The sequence below is a fragment of the Pleuronectes platessa genome, chromosome 10 (assembly GCF_947347685.1).
Source record: "Pleuronectes platessa chromosome 10, fPlePla1.1, whole genome shotgun sequence".
Classification (NCBI taxonomy): domain Eukaryota; kingdom Metazoa; phylum Chordata; class Actinopteri; order Pleuronectiformes; family Pleuronectidae; genus Pleuronectes; species Pleuronectes platessa.
This window is the reverse complement of record NC_070635.1, coordinates 7855648-7881485: the sequence shown is the minus strand read 5'-3', so window position 1 is coordinate 7881485 and position 25838 is coordinate 7855648. Positions and strand designations below refer to the sequence as shown.

Here is a 25838-nt window from a genome sequence, read left to right as displayed (position 1 = left end):
GTGGTGTGTGTGTGTGTGTGTGTGTGTGTGTGTGTGTGTGTGTGTGTGTGTGTGTGTGTGTGTGTGTGCGGTGCAAATGAGATGGTCTTTGTAGACACATAGCCAGAGGCGACAGGTCAGAGACTAATCACTCTCAAACATGCCTTTAGTCACAAGGACACAGAAACTTCATCAGCGCCCCCCCCACCACCACCACCCCGCTCCTCTTTTCGAATTTCTCTACCGCACCTTTCCCACCCGTCCTCTCCACTCTGCTAAACACAACTACAATCACACACTCGCAGGGCACATACACTATGCATCAGCTGAGTGCACGGAGCTGCACTTCTCCACCTGGCTCCTTCTTCATCCTTCTGTTCTATCCCCCCCCCCCCCCCCTTCATTCACTGCCGAGCCAGCATCCGTTGCCCCTTAGATAAGCCTATATGGTTTCCCCTTCCTGCCTGTGTTCATCTATATGCAGCTCTTTGGCAAAACAAACAGCCGTCCGTGTACAGCAGATAGTATCTGGGTATCACTGCACAGCGGCCACTACACACACACACACACACACACACATGCACACAGCATGAATTATGGATCGGTGTGGGTGTGAGGAGGAGGTCGTGCAGAGATGACAAAGGGCGATCCCCGTAAGGTGACTGATGAGAGCGAATGTGCCACTTCATTTTCATCATTATCAGCGTTAGCTCTGTGCTAACACTCGACGTGTGAGAAACAACCTCGGTGTCGGGGGCGTTGACCTTTGACCTCCGCAAATGGATTTAAAGGACGTGCAGATGCTTTGATTTAGGGCCGACACAAACGCTTCAAAGCGTTGACAGTTGCCATGGTAAGTGATATCCAAATCACACTTTGACAAGCGCGATATTATCGTAATCTTTAAATCAATATTCATAACGCGTGCACATATTATTTTTAGCTATTCTAAGACAAGGACACTAAAGCTAAAGGTTAAGCTCGATAGATTGGTCACGACTCTGTGAACGCGACGCCTTTCACTTTCTAACACGCGCTTCAGGTGTGATGACTCAGCACAGCTTTGGGTTTTTGTTCAGTTCTTTGCCCCGACAAACCAGTCACAGTGGTCTTTCCATGGTTTCCTGCAGAATGCCTTAGTTTTACCAACAGTCTTTGCAATCACCCTCCAGAAGTCATCTGGGATAAGGTCTATCTTTGCTCCCTCATTAATGTAGTGGCTTGACCTGACCAATCCATGTTACCCAAGACGCACCACCACGCAAGGACATAAACTAGGTTTCATCAATGTTAGCAAATTTGTATACGATGACTTCCCAAAACTCTGAGAACCAGATACGTCAAAGAAAACTAGAATATCCCAAATCCATGACGAGTTGAAAAAAATCAACTGAATACTAAGAGGTGAACTTGCAGCCACTAAAATGCTGCATATGACCGAGTATGATGAAGTCTTTTATTTCTCATGTCTCTCTGTGCACTTCTTTCTGTCTTTGTATGAACAAAACATTTGAACATGGCCTATTTTGAAGTTTAAACAAATTGAGAAAATAATCCACACGTTTATCGATAGTAAAAACATGAAATCCACTCAATTTGTACAATAATAATTAGTTTTGCTCTAGGGGGAGAATAACCTCCCTGCAGTGAAAGGAAACCTTTAGTTTCTTTCCTCAATTTTGTGCAGGTAAAGAAATAAAAATGTCTCGGACACTGCACTTCAGGCTCCTGCACAGTTTGAACCTAAAGATCCTGCTGACTTCTCAGATAATGATGTGGATCAGCTGAAAAGATTTTTCATTTTTACCTTACGATAATTAGCTCAGCGGGCAGCACCGGGGCTCCAGATCTCTACAACAGATTGGAGACATGCAGTTCACATGATTTGTGAAAAAGGTGTTGATGTGATTGTACAGGAGCTTCTCATCTCCCACCTATTGCATTCTGGGAAAGGCCTCAAACCTCCTGTGACCCTGCGCGGGATAAGCCTGTATAGAAATTGGATGGATGGATAATTAGTAGAACTGACAGCACTGGCAGCCACGACACCGTCCCTGCATTTATCATCATCTCCATTACTGTAATCATAACTCAGAGCATCGTGATCATAATCGTCATTACTGCGGCACCTTCATCACCCGCCCAGGACGGCATCTCACATTATCACCTTCAACATCATCATCAGCACAGCCCGGGGGTTCATTTCTTAACAGCGGCAGCATATAATGAGAGCCATAACCATTATTGTCCAAAGGTCTCCTGTTCCAATCCTTTACTTTACCAAATGACTTTCCCTTGCCCTGGCACTTTGGCCATCTCTATTTCCCATTCCCCCGCTCTAATTACACACTGTTTGTTTGGCCTCCTGACTGCCCTCTAATGCAGAGGAGAGGCGTCATTAAAAAGATTTACAGATGTAATCCCCCCCCATCCTCCGCTCTCTCGCTCTCCGAGTCCCCCCCCCCACCAGCACCCCCCCCAATATTACTCACCCTAATATCGCCGCCGGGATTAAAATCCGCCTCGATTAATCCCCTCCGCTCCCTGCCTCTCTCTTTTCATGCTCTCTCCCTCGCTGCCCTTTCCACCTCAGCAACTTTCTGCGGCTTCACCCCCCCGACCCACCCCCATAACTCCCAACTTTGCAGGTTAAACAGTTTTATTTTACGAGCCGACATCCTGTCGCCGCTTCTGTTCTTCCCTTCCTTTTTCCCTCACCTTTGCCCCGGCTCTCTTTCACCCGTTCAGACACGTAAACATTCTGCCCTTCTGTAATTACATTACGGCTACAAACTGTCATCGTTTAGGAAGCCTGGCTCAAATGTTATCTACTCTCCTTTACTCTGTATTTCAAACAGGAACCAAGGGGGTGAGGCACATTTTCCTTTTCCTCTTTTTAAATCTCCACATATATACAGTATATATATATATATATATACTGTATATATGCTACAACCTGCTCCCATCTATCGAATAATTACTGTATGTAACTTGCAAATAATAAGAACCGTTCATCATGTCGCCTTCACACTTGGCATGTGTGTTGTTACGGGGCAGAGGAAGTGCAGTTTTAAATTTTGTGTGCGATTTGGACAAATTACACTTTCAATATTTATAAATCTTGAATAAACCGGCAGCTCTGTAGGAGCAACGGATGGGACTCATCAGCGTGAGGGACGTTGTTGCCCGTTCACGACAACTGCAAAGACAACTGCTTCTCCAGTTGAGGATTCTGCGTGATGAGTCGAGCTCTGCTGAGCTGTGAGTGAACCTGTGAACAGCTACACGTGCAGCAGAGGTGGTGCAGCATCGCCACCACTCAATTACTGCAGGTCACCTTCACAGTTTCAGAATGAAAACTCAACCAGTGTCACCACAAACCAAACAAACAGCCTGTTGGAAAGAGACAGGTTCACTTCATTTTCACAGTCAACACTACAACATATATAACACTACTTAAAGTTAGGACCCACTTTAAGTATTTGACTTCACTTGCATCTGAACCAAACTGTGCATTCGTGGTATCGAGAACCCATGCAGCAGCCGCAGCCCACCTTTTAAATTTCAGTGAAAACACATATACAAGAAGAAGACACAAACAACAGGATTAAAATCAGATTCAATTAATCCTGTATTCCCACTGCCTCCTACTCAGAGATGCTGCCCCTGTTACACACTTTCCACATCACCAACTTGCTCATTTCATTCCACAACCCCTATCTTCTCAGGTTAAAAATGGCTTTTTTGTGTGCGTGCGTGTGTGTGTGTGTGTGTGTGTGTGTGTGTGGGCAAGCAAATATTTTTCATTCAGCGCTCTGACTCCATGTTATCTCTCTTACCTGATTTTCTCACACCCCACTCTCTGCTTTTAATTAACACTCTTTATTTCACAGCCCTCCCCGCTAATCTCTCCATCGGAGGCCTAGAGCACTAGAGGCTGAGCTTTCACTCCCACCGTTGGCTCTTTGTACTCTTTCAAAACAGAAACGGCAACAAACACAAGTCTGAGCATGCACACGCACATTATACCCACACACACACACGCACACGCACGCTTGAAACACATTAATACACTCAGATGAAAAGGCTAATGTGAAGATGCACGGGCAAAAAATATCTCATCTGATTCAGAGCGATAAACGTTCTCGCTTTCTCCCTTTGTGTTGTGTATTCCAGGTGGAGCTTAATGCTCAGGTATTAACAGTTTGGGTGATAACTGATGCATTTTAACATCAAATAGAGTGGGTTGTTTCTAAATGGGCAACGTAAATCTTTGCACACTGAGACACATACTGATGAGTCTCTTCTTTGCCAAGAAAGGGAAGGTGAGAAGTGTGTGTACGTGAGTCTGCATGTCAATAAATGAGTAAACATGCACCTATGGCTGTGTTTTTGCTCTGGCTCTTGTGTATCGGTGCATTTACACTCACCCCAACACCTCGTTTCACAAACGTCTTGATTTGTGCGGCCGGTCTTCACTGGCAACAGCACCACGGAGAGCCATTCAGAAGAAAAACCTCTTTGCAACAGTTTAATATTTAAGAAGTCGAACACACGGAATCACAGGCCCCTTTATAATTCATCTCCAAAATAAACGCTGATTAATTTTCTATCCACTCAATTAATTTAACTTTCAGCACTAACTATCCTACATGCCTCACATCACACTTTGTAAGACCCTCTTGAGCTGAGTGCATTATTAGCAATGTGGAAAAAAGAGAAAGATAAGAGTAAAGAGGGAATTTGGGTGATATTTTATTTGGAGTCTTTGGATTTTTGCAGCACATCCTGTTCAACAATTCTCAACAAATTTCTCAGGCCCAAGAAAAATAAAACATCTGTTTGTAAGCGTGAATGAATGCTGATATAAAATCGATGGGGTTAACTGTGGTGTTCCTCAGGGTTCAATTTTAGGACATACGCCATTCAACCTTTACATGCTACCACATCATCCGGGGGGGCAAGGAATCACTATGCATAGCTATGCAGATGACACGCAGCTTTACATTGCTTTGTCTACTGATGACCCAGTGGCTATTAATGCCATTTTCTTCACCTTTTCTTGAAGAAAAGTATTGGTAGCGATGCTCAGAGAGTTTTTGTGAAACTGCAAGCAGTGGAATGTCAGCAAGTGAGGAAACTAGCCATTGTCATTAGCCCTGTTCAGACATGGAAGAAATATCTGCCTCGGTGATATGATCACAAATGGACGGCTGTAAGAAGAGGATGCTTTGAGAACGCATCTAAGTGCCCATCACTCAGGTCACATTCAGAGGTGGTAGCGAATGCATGTAAATGGTCTACGTTTATAAAGCAGTTTTCACTTAAAGTGCTTTATCGTACAATTTTGCCATTCATACATTCACATGCACGTCCATACAGTGCATCCATGTGCAGCTATCACACATCGAACTGCAGGCACAGCTGTCAGGGGGTAATTTGTGGCCTCTTGCCAAAGGACACCTGGGCATGCAGAATGGAAGAGCAGGGGCATCAATCCACTGACCTCCTGGTTAGTGGGCAACCTGCTCCACCGGCTCAGCTGACGTCCTCTAGCCTGCTACTGTTTCATAATGAACTGAAACCATTTATATTTCTTAGTGTTTCCTCGACAATGAAATATTTGCGGCCACTAACAAATGATCAACACTGAACCACAACTCTCTCTCAAACGCCGACACAATGCACATTGTCGACAAACCAATTTGTATAGACAGATTGGCTACAAACAACATCATTCGGTCTTTTGTGAACATAAATGCGTTTATGTGCATCCAGAGCAAGGGGGGGGGGGGGGGGGGGGGGGCTGAGCTTATCACAAGTGGTCACAGGAGTGGAGACGCATTCTAATGTCAGGTGTGAACTGACGCACTTGGAGCCGTCCACTCGTGACTCGATCCCCACAGATGGACTTTAATACCAAGTCTGAACAGGGCCTTTGTCTCTGGTGTCGGTTTTGACCCTCACATTAGAAACATAATCATCTGGAGAACATTGACAGATTACACCTCTTTCTCTCTGAAGCTGAAACACAGACACTCCAGCACACTTTTCTATACCTGCAGGACTACGTACAGTGCTCTGGTTCCTGATCTTCCTATAAGAAGAGTATATCTGAATTACAAGTCCCTCACATCTGAGCAGGGTGTTGAATAAGACCAAAAACAGATTCAACACCACACTTATTTTAAAGTCTCTGCACTTGTGTGTTTCGGAATTGATATTCAGATCCTGTTATTGGTTTGTAAAGCTCTTAATGGTCTTGGTCTTACTCATTTATCAGACTTGCTTCTACCCTACAAACCTTAGGTCTTCTGGTAATGGCCTTTTTAATTATAGAGGAAAATCCCACAGTGAGGAATCCTTTAATTACTACGGTCCACGTCTGTGGAACAGCTTTCCTGAGGGCGGCAGAGAATGTTAATATTTTTTTTAAGTAACTTATTTGTCTATTTATTTATTAACACATTTTATTTCTTCTTACTACTTAGTATATTCTATCTTTTTTTTCTAGATTAATTTCCCTTTAATAGATTCGATTTTATTTCTGGCTTTATTCACTTCAGTGTTTAATATTTAACTTTTATTCATTCCCCACTCCATTTTTAAATTGCTACTCATTTTTTTATTTTTTTTAATACAACCTCCAGTCCTCATTGCAATTTCATGAGATTCATGACGGCGTTTCCTTCGTTCCTCAGTCCCTGTATTTATTGAGTCTTCTCTTTAAAACAAAGCCATTTATTGCTTTGTTCATAGAATGGTGGATATTTTTATTATATAAAGCACTTTAACATTGTGGTAATATGAAAAGCTCTGTCCAAATAAAGTCTGACTGATTTATTCATTCATTCTCCACATAGTGTCAATAGATGAGCGCTTCCACCATCCTACTGTCTTCATGATAATTTTGTTCCTTCAGCGAATAGATGCTTTAACATTCATACACATTATGCTGCAACATGGAAATAACATGTATGACATCAGGGCTGTGAGCAGCACATGTGCACTGAATAATGGATTTTCGTTATTTTGATAATTGTGCAAACCGGCATAATGTGTTTACCCTTTTAACAAAATTTCCGACTGACCAGGGGTTATTTCAATTATATTAAAGGTCTCGGACGTATTATGTTATGATTTGGCGCTTAGAATTGAACTGAATTAAATATCTTTCATTTAAGCTCATTAATTTTTTGCCAAGGATTTTGTGATGCACTCTCTAACCTCGCTATACAAATTAAGTTAGGAGTATTCAATGTGGTCCGGAGTTCAGATTACCTTGTTTGTGCTTTTGTGCATCGCAGACCTTGAGTTTTGAATCATTTGGTCCCTGGAGCTCCTGGACTGCATCACAGTTGTTGCGATGTAATTTTTCTTCTATAGCAATATTACAAAAAGGTATATAAAAGTATAACAATATAATGGTTTGCATTCTGCAGGCACAGTGAGGATGTTTATAACTGTTTTCAATTTTCAACCTCAGGTTTCTGAAATAATTTGTGTTTTTGTTAACCTTCTAAAACTATAATTAATGGTCTGATCTCTATTCCATTTACTCGGAAGCTAAATTCAGACTTATAATAATTACAAACTTATAATTATCGGGATAACATTTTTGAGCCGATCGCCCTACCAGAGCACATTCCTCTCTCTCTGCTTAAAATACTGCTAACTTGTAAATGAGCAGCTTGAGCTGACATTTAAGGAACTGATTGGGGAACTGCTCTCAGGTGTACTCGACAAATTCTGCTATTAAGCTGGAGGCAAGTATTCTTCATGACAGGCATTTGTACTTAGCAGCAGATCTCTGTGTTGTTGGTTAGGAATCTTTTGTTGAAAAGCAAAGACTAGTTTATTTTCATTAAACTGAAGCTCACAGACATTATAGAGGCATTTCCCATCACTTTATTCTAATGATGTTATTCTGCTTAATTGCTGCAGTGGTTTGTATAAGATGTATATTCAGTGGGGGGGTGTAGTAAAGTCCAGTTTAGATTTTGGTTTGTTTCAGTCACTGAACTGTTTTCCAATCAAATGCCACAGATTTGTCTGAGCCAGAAAGTAATAAAACTGTCCGCTGGTTATGTAGTGTTTTATAAATCTTTGATGGCGGCTGTTGGAAGCCAAAGATGATGTCAACATTTGGCATCTTTGAAAATAAAATAAAAAAAACTAAATAAATATGAGCATTTATGTTTATTACAGTGCAAATATGTTTTTGTCCCATTTTCACAGCCTTATATTTACATATTCATATTAATTTAGGAATGTAATGTAGTTTTCCTTTGTACGTTTATGCAAGTTCTATTCTATTTGATCTGATGCTAAGAAGGGGGCAGAAGGCTGTAATATCGTTTGCACGGCCCGACGGATGCTACTTATTTTAGTCCACTATCAATATTTATGTTTTATCCAATGACAAAAAATATATAATTAGTTGGTCATATAAATATAACGATAGAAGGATCCACAAACTTGCTTTGGTGACTGTTTCTAAATAACCTTTAATATATTTTCATACATCAACCAACACTTCACCAATAGATTTACAATGACTGCAGATGATTTGTTCTGGACATTTTACCAGTCAAACACATAATATATTTAATTCCTTCTGAATATAAACCATAGACTTAGCGACAAACCAAAATAAGTATAGACTTAAAGATGGCCGACACGTCAACACTTCCTCTCACTTTTCAGATTTGGAGCTTAAGTATCCCAGATACGAATCTTGAAGACTTCCCAGCAGTGAACTGGGTAACGAGGTTCTCTCTCAACCAATCACGTGTCAGTCTCAGCTGTCAATCATGATGTTTCACCCTGTTTCATAACGTCAGAGAGCACTGTAGAAAAATATTATACTTTAACTTTAATATGGCACAGATCATCTTTGAGAAAACAATACTTTTCCGTTTGGTCCATGTCCCATCCACTAACCTGGAGGAGGCAGCCACTCACCAGGTGGCCATCAGGACGTTTTAGCTTCACTTTTCTCATGTCGTCCATCTTTATATACCGTCTACGATATAAACACAATATTCCTACAAGTACAACTGTTAAGTGAAGACTTCATTCCATGAGCATTACTTCGCAGATAGTGTAGTTCTATATTTGAAATCTTGTGACGGGAAAAAGAAAAGAAAGAAGAGGAGAGAATTGGGGAGCGATAGCGGAGGCAGAACTCGAGCCACGCAGACGAGTGTGAGGCTGCTCGGCTCTATCCATCTCTGTCTCCCTCCCTCGAGATGTCTTTATTACAGAGAATCACATTACGCCACGATGCTGTTTACACAGGGGAGACACATCACATAATTGAACGGGTGTCACGCGGATCCACACGATTGTCAGATGTAAATACGTCTCTGCCCGAGCGGCTGGGAGAACCGAGCTGCAGTCACACCGCTCTATGAATAGCTCTGTATTTGCGCTGCGGGCCGGGCGGAGCGGTAAAGCACAGCGGATTTCCTTGAACTCTCTTCAGCTCTAATGGCGTAAAAAACAATGTTCTCTCGCTGAGCTCTGATTCGAAGCTGAAGGAAGCGAGCGGCAGCGGGGGAGAGAATCAGTGTAACCACTTGAGTGAAGACATCAGGTGTGTAATGTCATCACGTACCCTCGCTGGCTTCTTGGCTCGCTTTTAAAAAACACGGCGCTGGGGAAGATGGTCCAGTCTTTCCAATCAGACCTTTATTGTCCCGTAATGAATACGTTTCCCATAAAAGAAGGCCGCTGCGGGGAAAGGAGAGCGATAAAGACAGACCCAGAGCGGAGGGAGGTAAATGTCGACAGAAGTGGAACAAACGACAAACACAAGCAAGAGGGAGTGTGGGGGATTTAAGGGTCAGCAGGCCCGGGGGTGGTGACTAAGTTATTTGCTCTTTTCAGGCACCTTCATATTTCTCTCCTTGTCTCACTCTCGCTGTTTCAGCTCGGTGTTGAAAGGTGATTTGTCCGCCGCTGGTTTGTTGATGCATTTTCAAACCAGTGCTGTGCACGCTGGTTTCTGGCCTGTTTAATAACCCTCATTAAAGAGCAGCGGCATCTAATAACGATGCCCGGGCTGCAGTTAACTTGTCCCTATATGCCACGTCCCCTTCTCTCCTTGTTTAATTTCCCTTTAAACCAGCTCATTGATTCCAGCCCCAGCATTCTGCGACTCTTTTTATTAATAACAAGAGTGTCACAACCCCGTGTTTCGCACGAGCAATTAATGAGATTAATCTAAAGCTGGCGGATGCGTGTTTGCAATGTTCTGTACAGCGCAGGTCTCTCTCTGACTCTACACCTGACCTTATTACACCCACGTCACTCTTTTTTCACTTCCTCCTGCTCCAGGCTTTGCCTCCACGCAGCTCTCTGCCAACTTCTAACATCTGAGAGAAGGTGCAGAGCAGGAGGCAGAGGTTCGGGCCAAGCACAAAAGAGAGGGATTTGATACCGAGATGGAACGAAAAGAGACTATGACAGAGAGAAATGGAGGCCAAGAGGAACGAGAGGAAAAAGACACAAGAGCGAGCGGAGAGCCGGGTGGTGAGAAACGGAGGGGGCGGGGGGGGACTGCCAAGCGGCGAGCCTTGGTGGTAAATTCAGAGGCAGACAAGGTGGAGACGGAGGTGGAGAGCGAGGGAGACGGAGGTGGAGAGCGAGGGAGACGGAGGAGGAGGCAGAAAGAAATACGGATGTGCTGAGGGGAGCAGAAATGAATAAAAGATGGAGGGAGAAAGATAGGATCGAAAAGTAGCTGAGGTGAGTGAGGGAGCTGCTGGAACTATTAGATTCTCAGCAGGCTGCCCCCCCCCCCCCCCCACCTCTGTAGTGATCAAGTCCTGCTTCATGCAACGCTGCTAATGCAACTACTAAACTGTCACTGTGTGACACGTGTGAGCTCAAGGACTCGTTCTTCTGTCTGTGTGCTTTGCATCCACAATATACTGGATATGCACAAGACTTCATCTGTTGGCTTGAAAGTGTGTGTGGGAATGTAGATGAACTGTGTGTGTGCGTGTGTGTGTGTGTGTGTGTGTGTGTGTGTGTGTGTGTGTGTGTGTGTGTGTGTGTGCGTGTGTGTGTGTGTGTGCGTGCGTGTACGGGGATTAAATCCACTTACAACTACAGAATGTGTTTAAATGCTTTACTTGCAAAACACTGCAGGTAAATCTCAGTGCCTGTGGGATTAACATATTTGTTATTGACAGAGGTTGTGAACTCTCGTTGACACTTGGTAAGAATATGCCCCACAGACAGACTTGGTGTGAGAGCTGAGGTGAAGCTGGATTGTGTCAGCTGTCTATATCATTATATGTATACTTATTTATTTATTTATTGACTTGTCTGCCAAAGTGTAACCTACTAACTGTCAGTTTGGGAACATGCCCAAGGCTACCTAATATCAAAGCCACTAACGCAGCCCCAGTTCCGCCCCAGTGACACCGGCAACCAGGTCCTAGCACTTAAAAAGATACGTTCGGTTTATTACAACTCTGAAATCATTTTCATATTTTCAGCAGTAGTTTTGTCGGTTATACGAGCCGACATACGGTCGGACGTGTTGTAAACATGTCAACACTCTAGTCAGATCATTTTCAGAGGTAAAACAGAAATACTATGGTAAGTGGAGAAGGTTCAGAATTGCTGCAGGAAGTCATTCTGGAAACTTTGATGGTTGTTTACACTTGGTAATAAATTTCAGTCTCCTCCAACTTACTTTGGCAAACTTGGAGATCTGATTTACAACCAGCTGTGGCCGGGCAATAAAACAATACAAATAATTATCGCAATATAGTTTTCTTCAACAGCAACATAACAAAAAGGGTCAATGAATATCAATATAATTATTTTGCATTGTGCAAACACAGTGAGGAGGTTTATCACATAATTGATCGACCTCAGATTTGAAAAATGCTTTGCTGTTTATCAAGTGTTTGTTATTGTCGAGTCATAAAGACGAGTTTAAAACCACAACATTCACTCAGGAGCCAAAATCTGTCTTTAAACTGAAAAGAAAGAATAATGTGATATTTGTCGTGATGTTTATCGTCGACTGATGAGAACATTTTTATCTAAAACCTAAAGCAAGGGAACAACTGCGGTAGCTGGTAAATTCCAAATTGCTGCAGTCTGTAAACTGTGATGGATGTTTATATAAAAAAGTTGATGGTAATCTTCGTCCGTCTTCCAATTCAGTCTGTGAAACTACAGATTTGATTTATATCCCACTCTTGCATTTACTCTATTTGACGTATGTGTGATCATATCTCAGCAAAATGTAGAAAAACTGGGCAAGACCACAAACACATGTGATAACACAGAATCATCTTTTAGTTTGAAGAAGAAATCCACGTTCAGATCAGAAGCAGAATCCTTCTCCAAGGTTTGAACTCGTCTTCAACCTTCAGTTGGGAAATCGAGAGCCGGGTCACGGCCGTAGTTGTTTGCACACTTCTGTTATTCAGAGCTTATTGTTACGTGGCGAGCGGACACGTGTGCTGAGTGCTGCTCGGAATACGACAAAGTGTTTGTTACATCAGCCTCACACATAAACCCACACGCACAAAGGGAAACAGGACAACAGATGCATTCTGGGCAAACAAATCAGTTTTTGTTTTTTTTTCCTTTTGTGATTGTGCTGTTGGCCGTCAGTGTGAGTGGGCGACCTAATCACGTAGAGGTGTTACAGTGACGATCGAGTGTGTGTGTGTGCGTGTGTGTGTGTGTGAGTGTATGTGTGTGTACTCTATACATGCACTGTAACTATGTGAGTTTGCCTAAGGCTGAAGTGATGGTGGGCTGTTATCACCCACTCTCCCCTTCCCTCCCTCATCTCACCTCTGTCCTCTCAGGGTCCATGCAGGTCCATAGATAATTTTTGGAAGGTCAGCGTTTCTCACCTCCACCACCTCCACCACCACTTCCCCCTCCCCCATCACCTCCACATACACCCTGGCCATCCCCGCCACTTCTCCAGCGGATGGGCGAAGCGGCGGTGGCTACCTGCCTGGCTCTGTGATTGACTGCAGGGCTGCTGGGTGAGCGCCACTGTATCTGTGCTGTGTTTATTGCTCCTTTCACCTTCGCGGTAATTGAGTCCCTTCCCCATGCGAAATATGCACAGTCAGACGGGCGTGTGTGTGTGAGGGGAAGAAACTTGTCTGGGATGTGTGCACGTGTGGGGGCCGGGAATGGACTGACAGGCAACATAACTCAATTTTATCAATTTTAAGGGAACCTGATGGCTGTTTTGGTGTGTGTGTGTGTGTGTGTGTGTGCGTCTCCGTGTGCAGCTATCTGACAGACCGACAACTTTGTGCATGTGGGCTGCTATAAAATATAGCCCTGTGAAACTTTACACACGACAACTTGGCATATCTCTAAAAAGAAGATGTGTTTACGTGTGTGTGTGTTGAATTTGAAAAAAGTCCCCCACTATATCAAAATGTATCTCACGAGCACACGCCTGGATATGTAAAATTTATCATGTGTCGTGCTCAGCCAGCCAGGAGTGTGTTTGGCATGACAAAAACACAAGGACAATGATGCATGTGTATGTGCCTGCGTGTGTGAGCAGAATACCACTGAGGCTCTTTCAGCAACACAAAAACAAGGGCACAGACACACACAACTGTAAAATGGCCCAATGTGCCACGAATAGGCCAAGAAGGAGAGATGAGACATGATATATAATGGATAAGTGAGGTGCAGTGTCACAAAGGTTAAGGAAGAAAGATGGAAATAGCGGAGAAGAGAGAGGAGGGAAGAACTGTGTGTTTGTGTGTGTGTGTGTGTGTGTGTGTGTGTGTGTGTGTGTGTGTGTGTGTGTGTGTGTGTGTGTGTGCCTGATGAAAATAGATGGGTAGGAAGTAGACAAGGGAGTTCAATATGAAGGAGATGAACTGTCCTTTGCTGTAAATAACAAGGTACAAAGTTATGCACAGGCTTAAGGAGACATGCAAGAAGTTAGGGAGGAGAGAGGAGGACGGTGGAAGGGGGGGGGGGGAGATGAAGGTTTACTTTAAACAGCAATGGGAGTGGGAGAGGGTGACTGGGAGATGAATGAAGACAGTTGGGGGGATGGTGCAATCTCTGAACTGCACATATGGAGGAAATCCGCCTCCACCTTCAGAATATTGCAGTGTGGCATATAAGTAAAATGCATAGTTCAGCAAGTCCAGAGCGGGAGAGCCGGGGAGAGAACGTAAATCTGGAGGTAAAGCTAAAAAAATAAATAAATACAAATCTATTGACTATAAAAAAGAAAACAAAGTTAACAGAAAAAGGACGGGAGAGGAAGTTTAACATATTCAAAGAAAAAGCCACAGCAGCTGGCAGGAAATAAAATGTAATATTGGAAAAGAAATGATGGGACTTGTGCAAATGGAGAGAGAGAGAGAGAGAGGGAAGTAAAGAGTCAGACAGTGGGAGAAAACCATTTTGTCTATGCAAATGAGAGGAGGAAAGCAGAGGCACAGGCGCTGAAGCCGGCCACCTGGGTCCTGTAAATCTCTTCTCCTCCTCGCCCCCCCCCCCTTCTCCGTCTACCTCTCCATACCTGCTCCTGGCATCCGTATAGCCCGTGGCTCCTGTGTGAGGGACGTAGATGGGGAGAGGAGACAGCAGACAGCGGGGAGCAAGGAGAGTTTGCCAAAGGATCCACCAGCAGGCGATCCTGGCAATGAAAAGTCTCTGCACCAGACTATGACTTTTGTCAGCAGTTAGTGATTACACTGCTTATTGTAAACTAAACCTCTAACAGCTGGAGAAGACGTGGACGCCTGCACCTGGAACACACAGGTGGAAGATGTGCACGAGCATGGACCTCGATATTTAAGAACCAACAGGGATACAGAGGAGTAAAAGTACCACAAACAGCCTCTGCCACTATTTGACTTCGCATGAGGGAATATAGAATATTTTTGCATATCCACAAAAACAACTGCTACGGTCAAAGTTGTCACGTTGACATTTAAGCTCAATTGATTGAGTCAAAACAGCCTCCACCTTAAAAGTTGCCTATAGCTGCCTGCAGCTCTGGAGGCCACAGTGAATTAATTTTTTCTTATTCAACCGGCATTAGTTAGGATGAAAAGAAAGCAAAACATCCTTTCATTCTCTTCTCCTGAAGAAACATTACAAAGCCAGCCTATTGAACACAGACGGCCATGCTGGAAAATAACAGCTTCCTTAGCAACACTTTTATATGGTAGCCTGTTGGATGAGCTTGACCTCTGCCTGCACTGCAACGCTTCCTCAGGATTGATGTTTGGAGCGCAGCTTCATTTGCTCGGCGAATGAAAATGGAATGATTTAAAACACATTCACCAATCCTGCTTAACGCCACGCTAATTAAAACATGCAACAATAATACTCCTTAGCTAGATGTTTAGCTGCCCGCTGTGTTTTATATTAACATTATACTAAACCCGTGGTCAGTGCAACATTTGATCAATATAGTTCACTATGGTATGTAATCCTTTCGGTCTATATCATTACATATCCTTGACAATGACCCCAATGCACTCGTGCTATAGCTGCACTGTGGTACTCAAAGGAACAGCACTACCCCTCTGGATCCTGGAGAGCACAAACAAAAAGACACTACATCACTGCTGAGACCCTTGAACCAGCTTAACACTGCGGGAGAATTTGAAGAGAGAAACCATTGAGTGAAAGAAAGACAGATGGGGGCGTAAAAAAAGGCAACGTGAGGAGAACCAGTTCAGCAATCAAGAGTTTACAAAAGCACGTCTGACTTGAGATTAAAAAGGCAGGAAGAGAGGGTGCTGCATGGACAGTCAAATTAAAAACACTGTCTGCATTCGTGAATACGTTTGTGTGCTTGGAACAAAATCACCAGGTGTGTTCGTCTGTTTGTCTACTGTGTGCTTGAGAAGCTCATGAAAAAGGAGGCCAGAGAGAGAACATGGCATTTAAAAAAGCTGCAGCAAATAAGTTTGGAAACTCCAAAAGGTCTCCACAGTCTCTGGAGTGTGCTGTAGTGTTGACGCATATGCAAATGTGTGTTTGAGTGCATGCACACAAGGCAATGTGTGTGCTCTGCGCATGTTTCTGCACATTTCTGTTCCGCGGCCAGTGATTTAGTCATCATTTGGGATCAACCTGCTTTATAATTACCAATGGTTTATGTTTGTTTTTAATTTACCCCATAAGCTCCTAAATCGCTGTCCCCACAGTACAACTCAAATCCATTTCCATGGTAAATAAGCATCAGCTATGACTGCGTATACAACTAGTGGAGTCACAAAACTAAATATGCCCCCCCCTATTGCATTGGGAAGTTGGATGTAGAAAAGATTTTGCACAGCTCAGTTAAACAAATTGTGTTTTATAGGAGGAAGAAGTTTGGCGTCGGAAAAGTTTTTCGTTGACATTGGTTTATCTATACTAATCAAATCTTACAATTCTATTTCATCTTAGTTGTTGAAACTTGCAAATATCAAGGGTCACATTATCTCAAATATATCCCAGTGACATATTAACCAGATGCATCTCTTAGCCTACATCAACTCTCATTTCGAGATGTGACCTTTATCTTCTGGTTGCTTTTGCAGACTCAAACCTAATGCACTCATATTTGAGCCTTTTTTTTTTTTGCACTTTTGCACTTTTGGCAAGTTCCTGACTCAAAGCAAACATCACCAAGTTTTGGTTTGATATATCCCCAGATCTCGTGCAGTTTATGTTTAAACTAACCTTATATAAGAAAAGCTGAGAGGTACCTGTCACGTTTGGCTTTCATTTTTCACACTGAATAAAAGAAGACGTACTTCATCCCTTAACAAATCGAGATGGATCAGTCGTTGGACTGGAAACTAGAACGACTGAAACAGTAGAGAACTGCTCTGATACGAGGGCGACAGATGGCAGCCATCTTGGCCCTTGGGAAGTGAAAAATAATCAAGAATGAAAGCACATTCCCCCACAGCTTTCTTTTATTAGTTTCTCTCGCAATAAAGTATGTTACTGTATATGCAGTCAAGCGGCGGCAGTGCCATGCTGTTTGTACTGCTTCGCTCTCCAGAATGTAGGATCTATATTGCCGACACAAAAAAAAAACACTTGTCGTCCAGGGCAACATGGTCCATAAAAGCTAAAAATGACTTTGGTGCCTCCCACTGAACCCCACTGGCCTCTGCAAGCTGCTCTGCACTTCAATTCACTAGTGTGGCCCAGCAGGTGGCAGTTGCTAGGAACCACCATTTCTCCGCCACTGCGCCTAGTGCCCAAGGCCTGTGTGAAACTCATTCGGTATCACAGACTCCACGGCTGTTCCACTTCACTCTTCTGCAACAGCCAGGAAGGAAAGAGAGAGCCCTTCTGTGGTCCACGATAACATGATTCGCCCAACAGATGGACACAGAGATAGGAACATGTCTGTGAACATGAGTTAAAGGGCCACTTCAATCTGCCGGTGCACTTTATTGGAAATGAGGGGAGGTGGGGGGAGGGGGGTGTACCTCTCCTAACGGCCATAAGGTGAATCAGCAGTCATGCACTTAAATGCCCCTCCAGCCGCTCAGGGGGAAATGAATCCTGGGAGAGAATCAAACGCAGCTTTCCTTCAAGGTCGTCGGTGCATGGCCACTCTTTAAGTGGCCTTGCCAACTGTAACAATCTCTGCAGAAACAATCACAGCACCAATCCAATTTGGCCGGCCTTCTTTCCTCTTTACTTCAGTGCAGACGGCTGCATAGCCTCACTTTTGTTTTGCCCCGCTGAAAGCAGAGCATGAATTGATGACCTTATGAATCTCAAAAGAACCCAGCCAATCATTGCGGTAAATCTCGTCCCAGAACATTGAGCATGACCGCCGGCCTCTTCCCCTCAATCCTTCCCTTTTCTTTCTTCTTGCTTTGTCTATCCCTCTCTCGGTCATGCCGGCCTACAAGTGTTTTGTCGTCTTTGAGAGCAGCCAACTTCTCAAGGATTGTTTTCATGTGCTGCTTAATAATTGCCTCTAAGGAATGGTTGTTTACTGTTTGCTAATGAAGTGGATGAAAGCATACTACTCCTGATGTTGAGGCCCTTGTCTCAGGACCGCAGAAGATAAAGAGGGGAAAAGAAAGATAAAGACAAGCTGCAGGGAGTGGAGGAGTGCATCAGGATAGAAGAAGCTGCACTTGAGTTTTTCTCAGTCGCTATGTCAACAATCACTTGGCATCTGTCCAGAATGGAGCTGGAGTTTGATCTATTGGCAGCTGCTGTTATCCCTTGTTTCTCGTGGAGAGATAGCATTCTGTTCTTCATTCGCATACAGTATCCCTGAATGTGTGGTTTTGTCTAACATTTGCAAATATGTGTGATCAACACAAAGACCTGATAATCTGCTACTGACTAAATGTCTCCACACTTGCAAATATGATGGAGGAGATGATTGCATTTTTGAAAACGTGTCATTATCGAGGCTTCTGAAACCACTGCGACTGACAACTGCTTTATTCATGCCAGACATGGTCTTAGTCTGAAATGAATTCACCACTCGAGACATTTTGAGAGTTTTCAAAGATAGAGAACTCACAGGGGACCTCTCCAGCATTGTTGTGGCCGCTTCTCATAATTTCCATCTGATTTCCCAGTAGATAAGTGCACTGCTTTGCCTGGTGATTTTTTTTGCGTCTCATCAAAGCGAATCTATCGATGGCGACGATACAAAGAAAGGATTCTGTACAAGTCTCTGGACCGGAGCGCCATGTAGCCTCGCTGAGAGTGGGAGGACTCGCCATGGGCTCGCTGGGAAAACAAAGTCAATACCTGCTGGTGTCTGCGAGTGTGTGTCGGCGTGTGTGCGTACTGTGACCTCATCGATCATGGCGCCTCGTCTCTCTGGACTGGTCACCCACACAGCGCTTGCCCCCTCGCCCTCTTTTTATCTCTATGTATCGCCATCCATCTCTCAGTCTCCCCTCACCGCCATCAATTTCTCACAGCAGCACCCTGTTTTGGTCCCTCCTTCTTAATATCACCCTTCCTCAATTTATTGGTCACTCTAAATCTGGCACTATTTGCAGCCAGGGTTCTCTTTTAAACATGTACAACCCCCCCCCCCCCCCCATTTCAGAGTTGAAATCCTGCAATCATTCACTCGTTTGTTGGAGTCCTCTCTGCCTGACTTTCTCCTCCGCTCCGCTCTTCCCTGCTCCACTGGTCTGTGACGCATGCCCCTGGCCCTCCTCCTCCCCTCCTCGCTCGCTTCCTTCACTCCTTTATACACTGTGCAGCCAGCCATCTTTACCCCTCTCTCTTTCACTCTCCCTCCCTGACCTCATCAGTCCCTCGGTGGCCCCGCTAAGCCTGGTCACTCTTCATCAGCTGGCCCCCACTGGACACACAGACCTCACAAGGGGTAAGGGGGAAACGGGGTCTAGTTGGCAACCTCCGGGCCCGGGCTTGACAGTTCCACCTGGGTTTAAGTCCAGCTAATCCTCCTCGGCCCCGGAGGAGCACCTTATTAACAGCTTCCTCTCGTCTCTTCATCAACATCATCATCTTCCCAATGAGAGGTGCATGAGCATCCGAGCTGGCGGAATCTGAACATTCAAGCTTTCCAATTTTAGCCACTTGCCCTTTTCAGCTCAATCAGCCTCTCTCGTCCAATCACGGCTGGTGAGGGCTCCTTCCCAGTGCCTGAACGGGGATAATCACCTTGGTTGCCAGCGTTACTGGAGGTCGCTGTCTGGCCATGTTAGCATTACGCCCTGCAGGAGTTCTGGAGACAGGTATCACAGCAGCAGGCGAGGGTGTTAAGCAACCCCAGGGATGAGCAGGCGGTACAAACATTGACTCTTTTAGTCATGGAAACTGTGTCACCAGTAGTGAGGAATGCTCACCCCATGGCACCAGTATTAAAATGGTTTTTTTTCAGACTCAGGATGACATCTTTCCCTCTGCGCCGACGTTCCCCCGACCAAAACTCAACGTGGACTGGTTTTAAAACACAACTACACCTTGTGCCCCAGTAGAAACAATACACAGCAAACCCCCTTTGTGTGTATCGCCGAGAAGTGATGCAGCGGGAATCGCCGCTTTGTGATTTCACACTCCACTGGCAAAGACAAATGTGAGCGGGGTCAGTGGCTGGAGAAAAGCTGCTGGCTCAGGGGACATCAGGTCGCAGTATGGGAAGCTGCACCCAAGGGGGGGGGGGCGTTTTGCTTCTGTACCAAGCCAATCGGATCAGATGCAGTTAGAGAACGCCTGATTGATTGGCAGGCTTCGTATGCCAGCAAATGGAGGAGACGTCCTTGGCATCTTGTTTTTAGCATAAAAAAAAAAAAACTTCAGCAGCAAAGTTGGTGAAATGCCAGTTGTTCTCAGAGAGAGAGAGAGAGAGAGAGAGAGACACGTAAGGACGACATAGATCACCATTATGATAATCGCAAGTGGCTCTGTCTGGGGAATAGTAATGGGAGGGAGATGAGGTGGCAGTCATAAAGAGTGTTTCTACATTAGCACTGGCCTGATTAGACTGACAGAAAGTTTCACTAATGGACAATTAAACAAATGGTCAAACGAGATATAAGGCTTCAATTGCCGATTGGCTCCTCTGCGTGAGCCTTTCAAGCGTCGTGTCTCATGTATTCTGTTTCTGAAATGAACCTCTCCACGAGGACAACACAAAACACCGCGCAGTAAACAGGAACTGACAAGGGATATGAGATGGTTTAATGATGTATCCTTTCACTGGAAACTTTTCCTCTTTCGCTCTATTTCCACTCAAGTCAGTGTTAAAAATAAAAATCCTCCACGGACCTGGTCTATAATGCTGGAGGGGGCTATTGAGATGTAATCACTGTATGAAACAACAGCAATTCAAAACAAGGAGTTATGGATTGCATTCAAAAGGAGATAATTATGGTAAAATACATCACCTGTACCTGAGCCCAGGAACTTCTGAGTAATGGACCAATAAAAGCTCGGGGGAGAATAAAAACCAGCCCACTCTAAGCTCCGTAACTCTTTCAGTCGTGACTTGCCCAAGAAGCCACACAGTCCAATTTGTTTATGGAGCTTATGCCGAGGCAGTTGCTCGGCTGAGATAGCGGGCCACCCTGTCAGGACCCTTCATGACTGCATCAGTTGATCAAACAGGGCTTCGCACCCCCGCTGCAGGCAGCATGACGGGCACGCCACAACTGTCTGCCAAGTTCAAGTTGTCCAATTATTTAGACCTGCGAAAAAGACTTAAAATAAAAATAATGTAGCACTGAATCCCGATTGTGTGCAGGGCTCACGATTTACACCGTGAACCAGGAGATGTCGGGGCCAGAGAGCAAAGGATGGAAGGTCTCGCTCTTTTTTAATTAAATTGTCAAGACGTTTATTTTATTTTATTTTGGGGTAACCCATCCGCTCACGATAAACCTTGGCTCACGGTGAAGACTTTTTCTTCGCATTAGAGAACAAAGACATTGAAAGAGCAAGGCCAGTGCCATGGGGAAGAAAGTGAAAAAGGCAATCTTTGCTGTGGCGTGATGCAAACTGCACCTGACAAGCATCAAAAACTGCAATTGGAGTCAGAAAAACTCGTGCATGTAGAGTCTTACTCCTTTTTTCACCGGAGAAACTTGGATATACTACGTAAGCTGTCCACAGGCAAAGTGTATGCACTTGTGCACCTATGTAGCATAAGCGTGCTCGTGTGCATCCATACTTAGTTCTCGTGTCTACAGCATTTTCCTGCGTGTTTGTGTTTACACGCCAGGCCTCCCTTCTGTGACTCACAGCGACATTGATTTATGCATGGCCTCTGTGTGTATGTGTGTGTGTGTCTGTGTGTGTTGTGCCTGCACACATATACCAGCTATAATTGCTATTCAAATCTCCTCCCACAACTACGTCCAACTGCTGCCGTGTTTCAACCGCCAGAATCCCGGCCAAGGTCCAAACTGGGCAACGAGCTCAAACGGATGACTCCTCATCGCACACATCCCAATAAACAAATGGAGGTGATTTAATGCACACGGCGATAAGGCAGGTGGTAATGGAGGCATGAGAAGGCTGGGGAGGAGGAGTGGGGGGGGGTCGGTGATGGAGGGGGGGCGTGGTGGTCGTTAAGGTTGGTCAGCAGAGATGGAGTTAACAGCATTTGTTACTGTACGTGGAGTTTGGCCCACAGCTGCTGAGGATCAGCCACCCCCACAAAAGCCATGCACTCAGCGCACAAACACATTGTGTGTGTGAGTAATTGTGTGTGTGTGTGTTTGTGTGTGTGTGTGTGTGTGTGTGTGGGTCCCTCAGGCCTGCCCGTCAGACACACTGTGAAGTCTCTCTGCTTTTCTTCTCCCACTCTTCTTCTCCTCCCTTGCTCTTTTCTGTCGTTCTTGTTCTCTCCATCTCTACTGTCTCTCTTTTTCGTTTGACAAAGGAGATCCACGTCTCGCAGCCCCGCCATCATCAGAGCACCCTCTCCATCTATCCGTCCACTCATCCGTCAGTCCGCCCAATCAATCTGTCCATCTCTATCCTTGAATAATAACAACAACCATCCCCCATATCCTCCCACTGTTTCTCTGTCTCCGTCTTTCCTCTCAATCGATTTTGACATTTTTTCTATTTGGAGGGAAATGTAGACATTGGTATTCGTTATAATTTTTCTAAAACACACGTACATATATGCTACGTGTTTAGAAACAAACCATCTTAGCACACATTCCTCCTTTCCTCCTTTCCTCCATCCACTCCGGAGCTGCACCACCCCTCCACCCCCCCGGCCGCCTGTCTCTCCAGGCCCCTGTCAGTGGCTAGATTAATGGCAGTGATCAGTGCGCAGCCCCCAGCAGAGGTTGCCTGCAGCTCAGGCAAAACCCGGCACTGTGAGCAGCACGCAGGGCGATGAACACAGGCATCAGGCTCATTTACATTCAACGCAAAAGCTTCGTGAAGGCACACACACGCAAACACCTTAACACAGTAGTTCACTTAAACCAACATAAAAAAACACCCACACAGCCATGCATATAAATGAACCATACACCATTCCTGGGAGCAGACATATGAATACACCAAACACACACACACACACACACACACACACACAAGAGGAGAAATCAATACACAGGCCACGGTGAGGGTGGAATCAGTGCAGCCAGGAGAATGGATACAGGAGCAAAGTAGCCTTCCCTGTGTATGAGCAGAGACGTTGAAACAGCCCAGCAGAGGCCTCCTGTGTGACAGTGTCCGACCTCGAACTTAACCCCTTCACTGCCTCGGGACAAGGTAAACAAAGCCCCCCCCCCCCCCGACGGAGCACAACACCAGTGCAGCCACTGGGAGCTGTGTGTGCAACCTCCTCGTTTCTCAGTCACTGGAGCTTTGGCCGGAATTTTATAAGCTTTGTTATGAGTCTGCATTGCAATCCACACACAGCAACACTGCACCGAGGCTGTAAAGGTCGTTCGGAGTTACGATCGAGCCTGAACCAAATCCCAGTTGTTTTTGCAGGATGATGCCCTTTCCACACCGGGAACATGCAGGAAACCAGTGTGACAGAGGGATGCAGAGCTGTCCCAAGCTGAGATGCTCTAGTGTGGGGGGGGCAGCAGAGCAACAAAGCCACTGCAGGTGCCGTTATGAGGGCTGTGTATTACATTGCCTGGTGTTATTGTATCTGATAAGGTGAGGTCTCAGAGGTCCTTTCACCACTCACCACTGTAGAATATGAAAGCAGCGACACACACCACTGGCTGAGCCCCTGCGCGTCGGCTCCACTGCGGGCATTTGTTATGTGCTCTCTGGCAGATTGTTTATGTGCATGCGTGGATGTCCACTCACACACACACACACACACACAAACACACACAATAACACCACACAAAAATCTATGACGCACAAGGGTCAAGAGAGCACGATAAGATTTCATGGAATATTGCTGCGTGGAAGAAAAGTAAAAGCGAGCGCGAGCCCTTTCACTTTTGCTTTTATTCCGGGGGGGGGGGGGTTCTTAGGGTCTTTCCAGCGGATCATTGGAGAAGTGATACACATAATGACTCACACCCAAGTCGCTAAACGGATGTAGGCTTGCGCAAAGGGGCTCTGACTCTACTGGTGAATACTAATGGTGCGGGTCCGCATTCAGGACGTTTTGTTAAACTGTAATAAATGCACGTGTTTGTTGTTTTTTCTTGTCCAGCGGCGCGCGCCTGCTTCCTCCTCTGCCTCTCCAAACCGCCTCGGTCCGTTTTTACGCGTCATTCTGCGTCTTCTCAGAGGAGTTGGGACAACTTGCACAGACGGAATAACACACCGACAACCTCCCGACACTCTTCCCGTTCACACCACACATTCACCCGAGCCTTACCGGTGCGCGCCAGGCAGGCGACAGTGATGATGGTGAGCGGGACGCAGTAGTTCCACACGGTCGCTAGAGCCATCGCCGTCGCTGGTACTCCCGCCTCTCTGCCGGACGTCTTGCTCAGTATTCCTCTTCCTTTGGAGTAATCAGAGTGACAGGAACCCGCAGGTTCACTCTCCGACAGCGCCTTCAGCTTCTCCTCTTGTGCGTGCGTGTGTGTGTGTGTGTGTGTGCGTTCGGCGCGTTGGTGCGTGCGCACGCGTGCCACCGTGCTTGGACGAGTGTGTCTTTTACCAAAGCGCTCGTTGCGCAACAGCAGGTGTTTACATAGCAAGGTTCCCTCGCTCTTTCTCACGCGCACACACACACTTTCTGTCACTGTGTCAGCCTGGATGTGACAGCTCAGCCGGTTTTTCTTGGTTCCTTTACATTGGAAGTGTATTTAAAAGCTCCCCAACGAGGCGGGCCCCGTGCGTCATTCCGACCAATAGCAGCGAGCAGGAGCAGGTGGAGGGATGTGCGGAGGAGAGAGAGGGGCCGGGCTTCACGGGAGCAGAGGAGCTGAAGAGCAAACAGGGACGGGGGCCCGCGTCTTCCAATTAATTGCACTCAATTCGCTGTAAACGTGATTGATAACCAACATTAATTTTCCGACGCAAATAACCAATTTATTTCAAATTCAGCCCCTCGGAGCGAAAAGGAAGCGTGGCACATTGATTAAGATGACGAAAATGAAGCAGATGTTTATTGTTGGATGAGACAACAATGTTGCAGTCATTTATATTTTATGCTGGAGTCAATTGGAAACAGATTACGCAGATGAATCCGTGCTTTTATTGTGTGCGCTGCGGATTAATTTGCATGTCATGTGCACTCACCTTTTCCATATTGTAAGGCTGACATATTGTTTTATCTTTCATGTTTTTACTCTATCACTTTTCCTTTTTGTGCCTATTCGGTGATTTATGCAGGAGCTGTGGTGTCAGATCATCTCCTCTGTGCAGCAGCAGCATCCTCGGGGTGTTTGGAGGTGAAGAGACATTCAGTCGCTGAAGCTGCTTTGTCTCCAACAATATCCACTGGACTCGTCGAGGGGAGCTGCACACAGACCTGAATGTATCCAGTTAATTCACCGTTCACGAGGATGCTAATGGCCCGCAACAAAAACTTGTGCTCCGGATGAACCAGTGTCTCTGCTCATGTGCAGTCAGGGCCTATTAGGTCCTGCTAAAGGGGCTCTTTAAATTTACCCTCACGCTGTGGCCATAGTTTGCCCATAATTGCGTTTTGTAGTCAGAGAGCGCTGCTCCATTATGAAAATTGTTTCTCTTTCCACATCTCTTTTTTCCCCCTCCCTCCCTCCCTCCCTCCCTCCTTAATCCAGTGTTTTACCACGGGCCTGTGAGCCTCAAGCATGTTTTTTGTAACTGTGTCTTTGGCGCCCCCCTCAGGTAACATTGGGGCGTAGCATGTCATGGGTCTCCAATCTGCTTTGGCGACTCTCTCATCTGTCACAAATCCTCCAGACACTTTGGTCAGTTCGGTTCAA

The 25838-nt window shown here is 45.3% G+C and overlaps 1 protein-coding gene across 1 annotated transcript in view; it reads right to left on the bottom strand.

Annotated features, from left to right (window-relative positions):
- cadm4 (cell adhesion molecule 4) overlaps positions 1-24709 on the bottom strand; it is a 139490-nt gene extending 114781 nt beyond the window's left edge. Inside the window, exon 1 of the mRNA XM_053433089.1 lies at positions 24296-24709. Coding sequence (XP_053289064.1) covers positions 24296-24368 — 73 coding nt within the window. The 5' untranslated portion in view covers positions 24369-24709. The remainder of the gene's footprint in view (positions 1-24295) is intronic.
- Positions 24710-25838: the final 1129 nt, after the last annotated feature.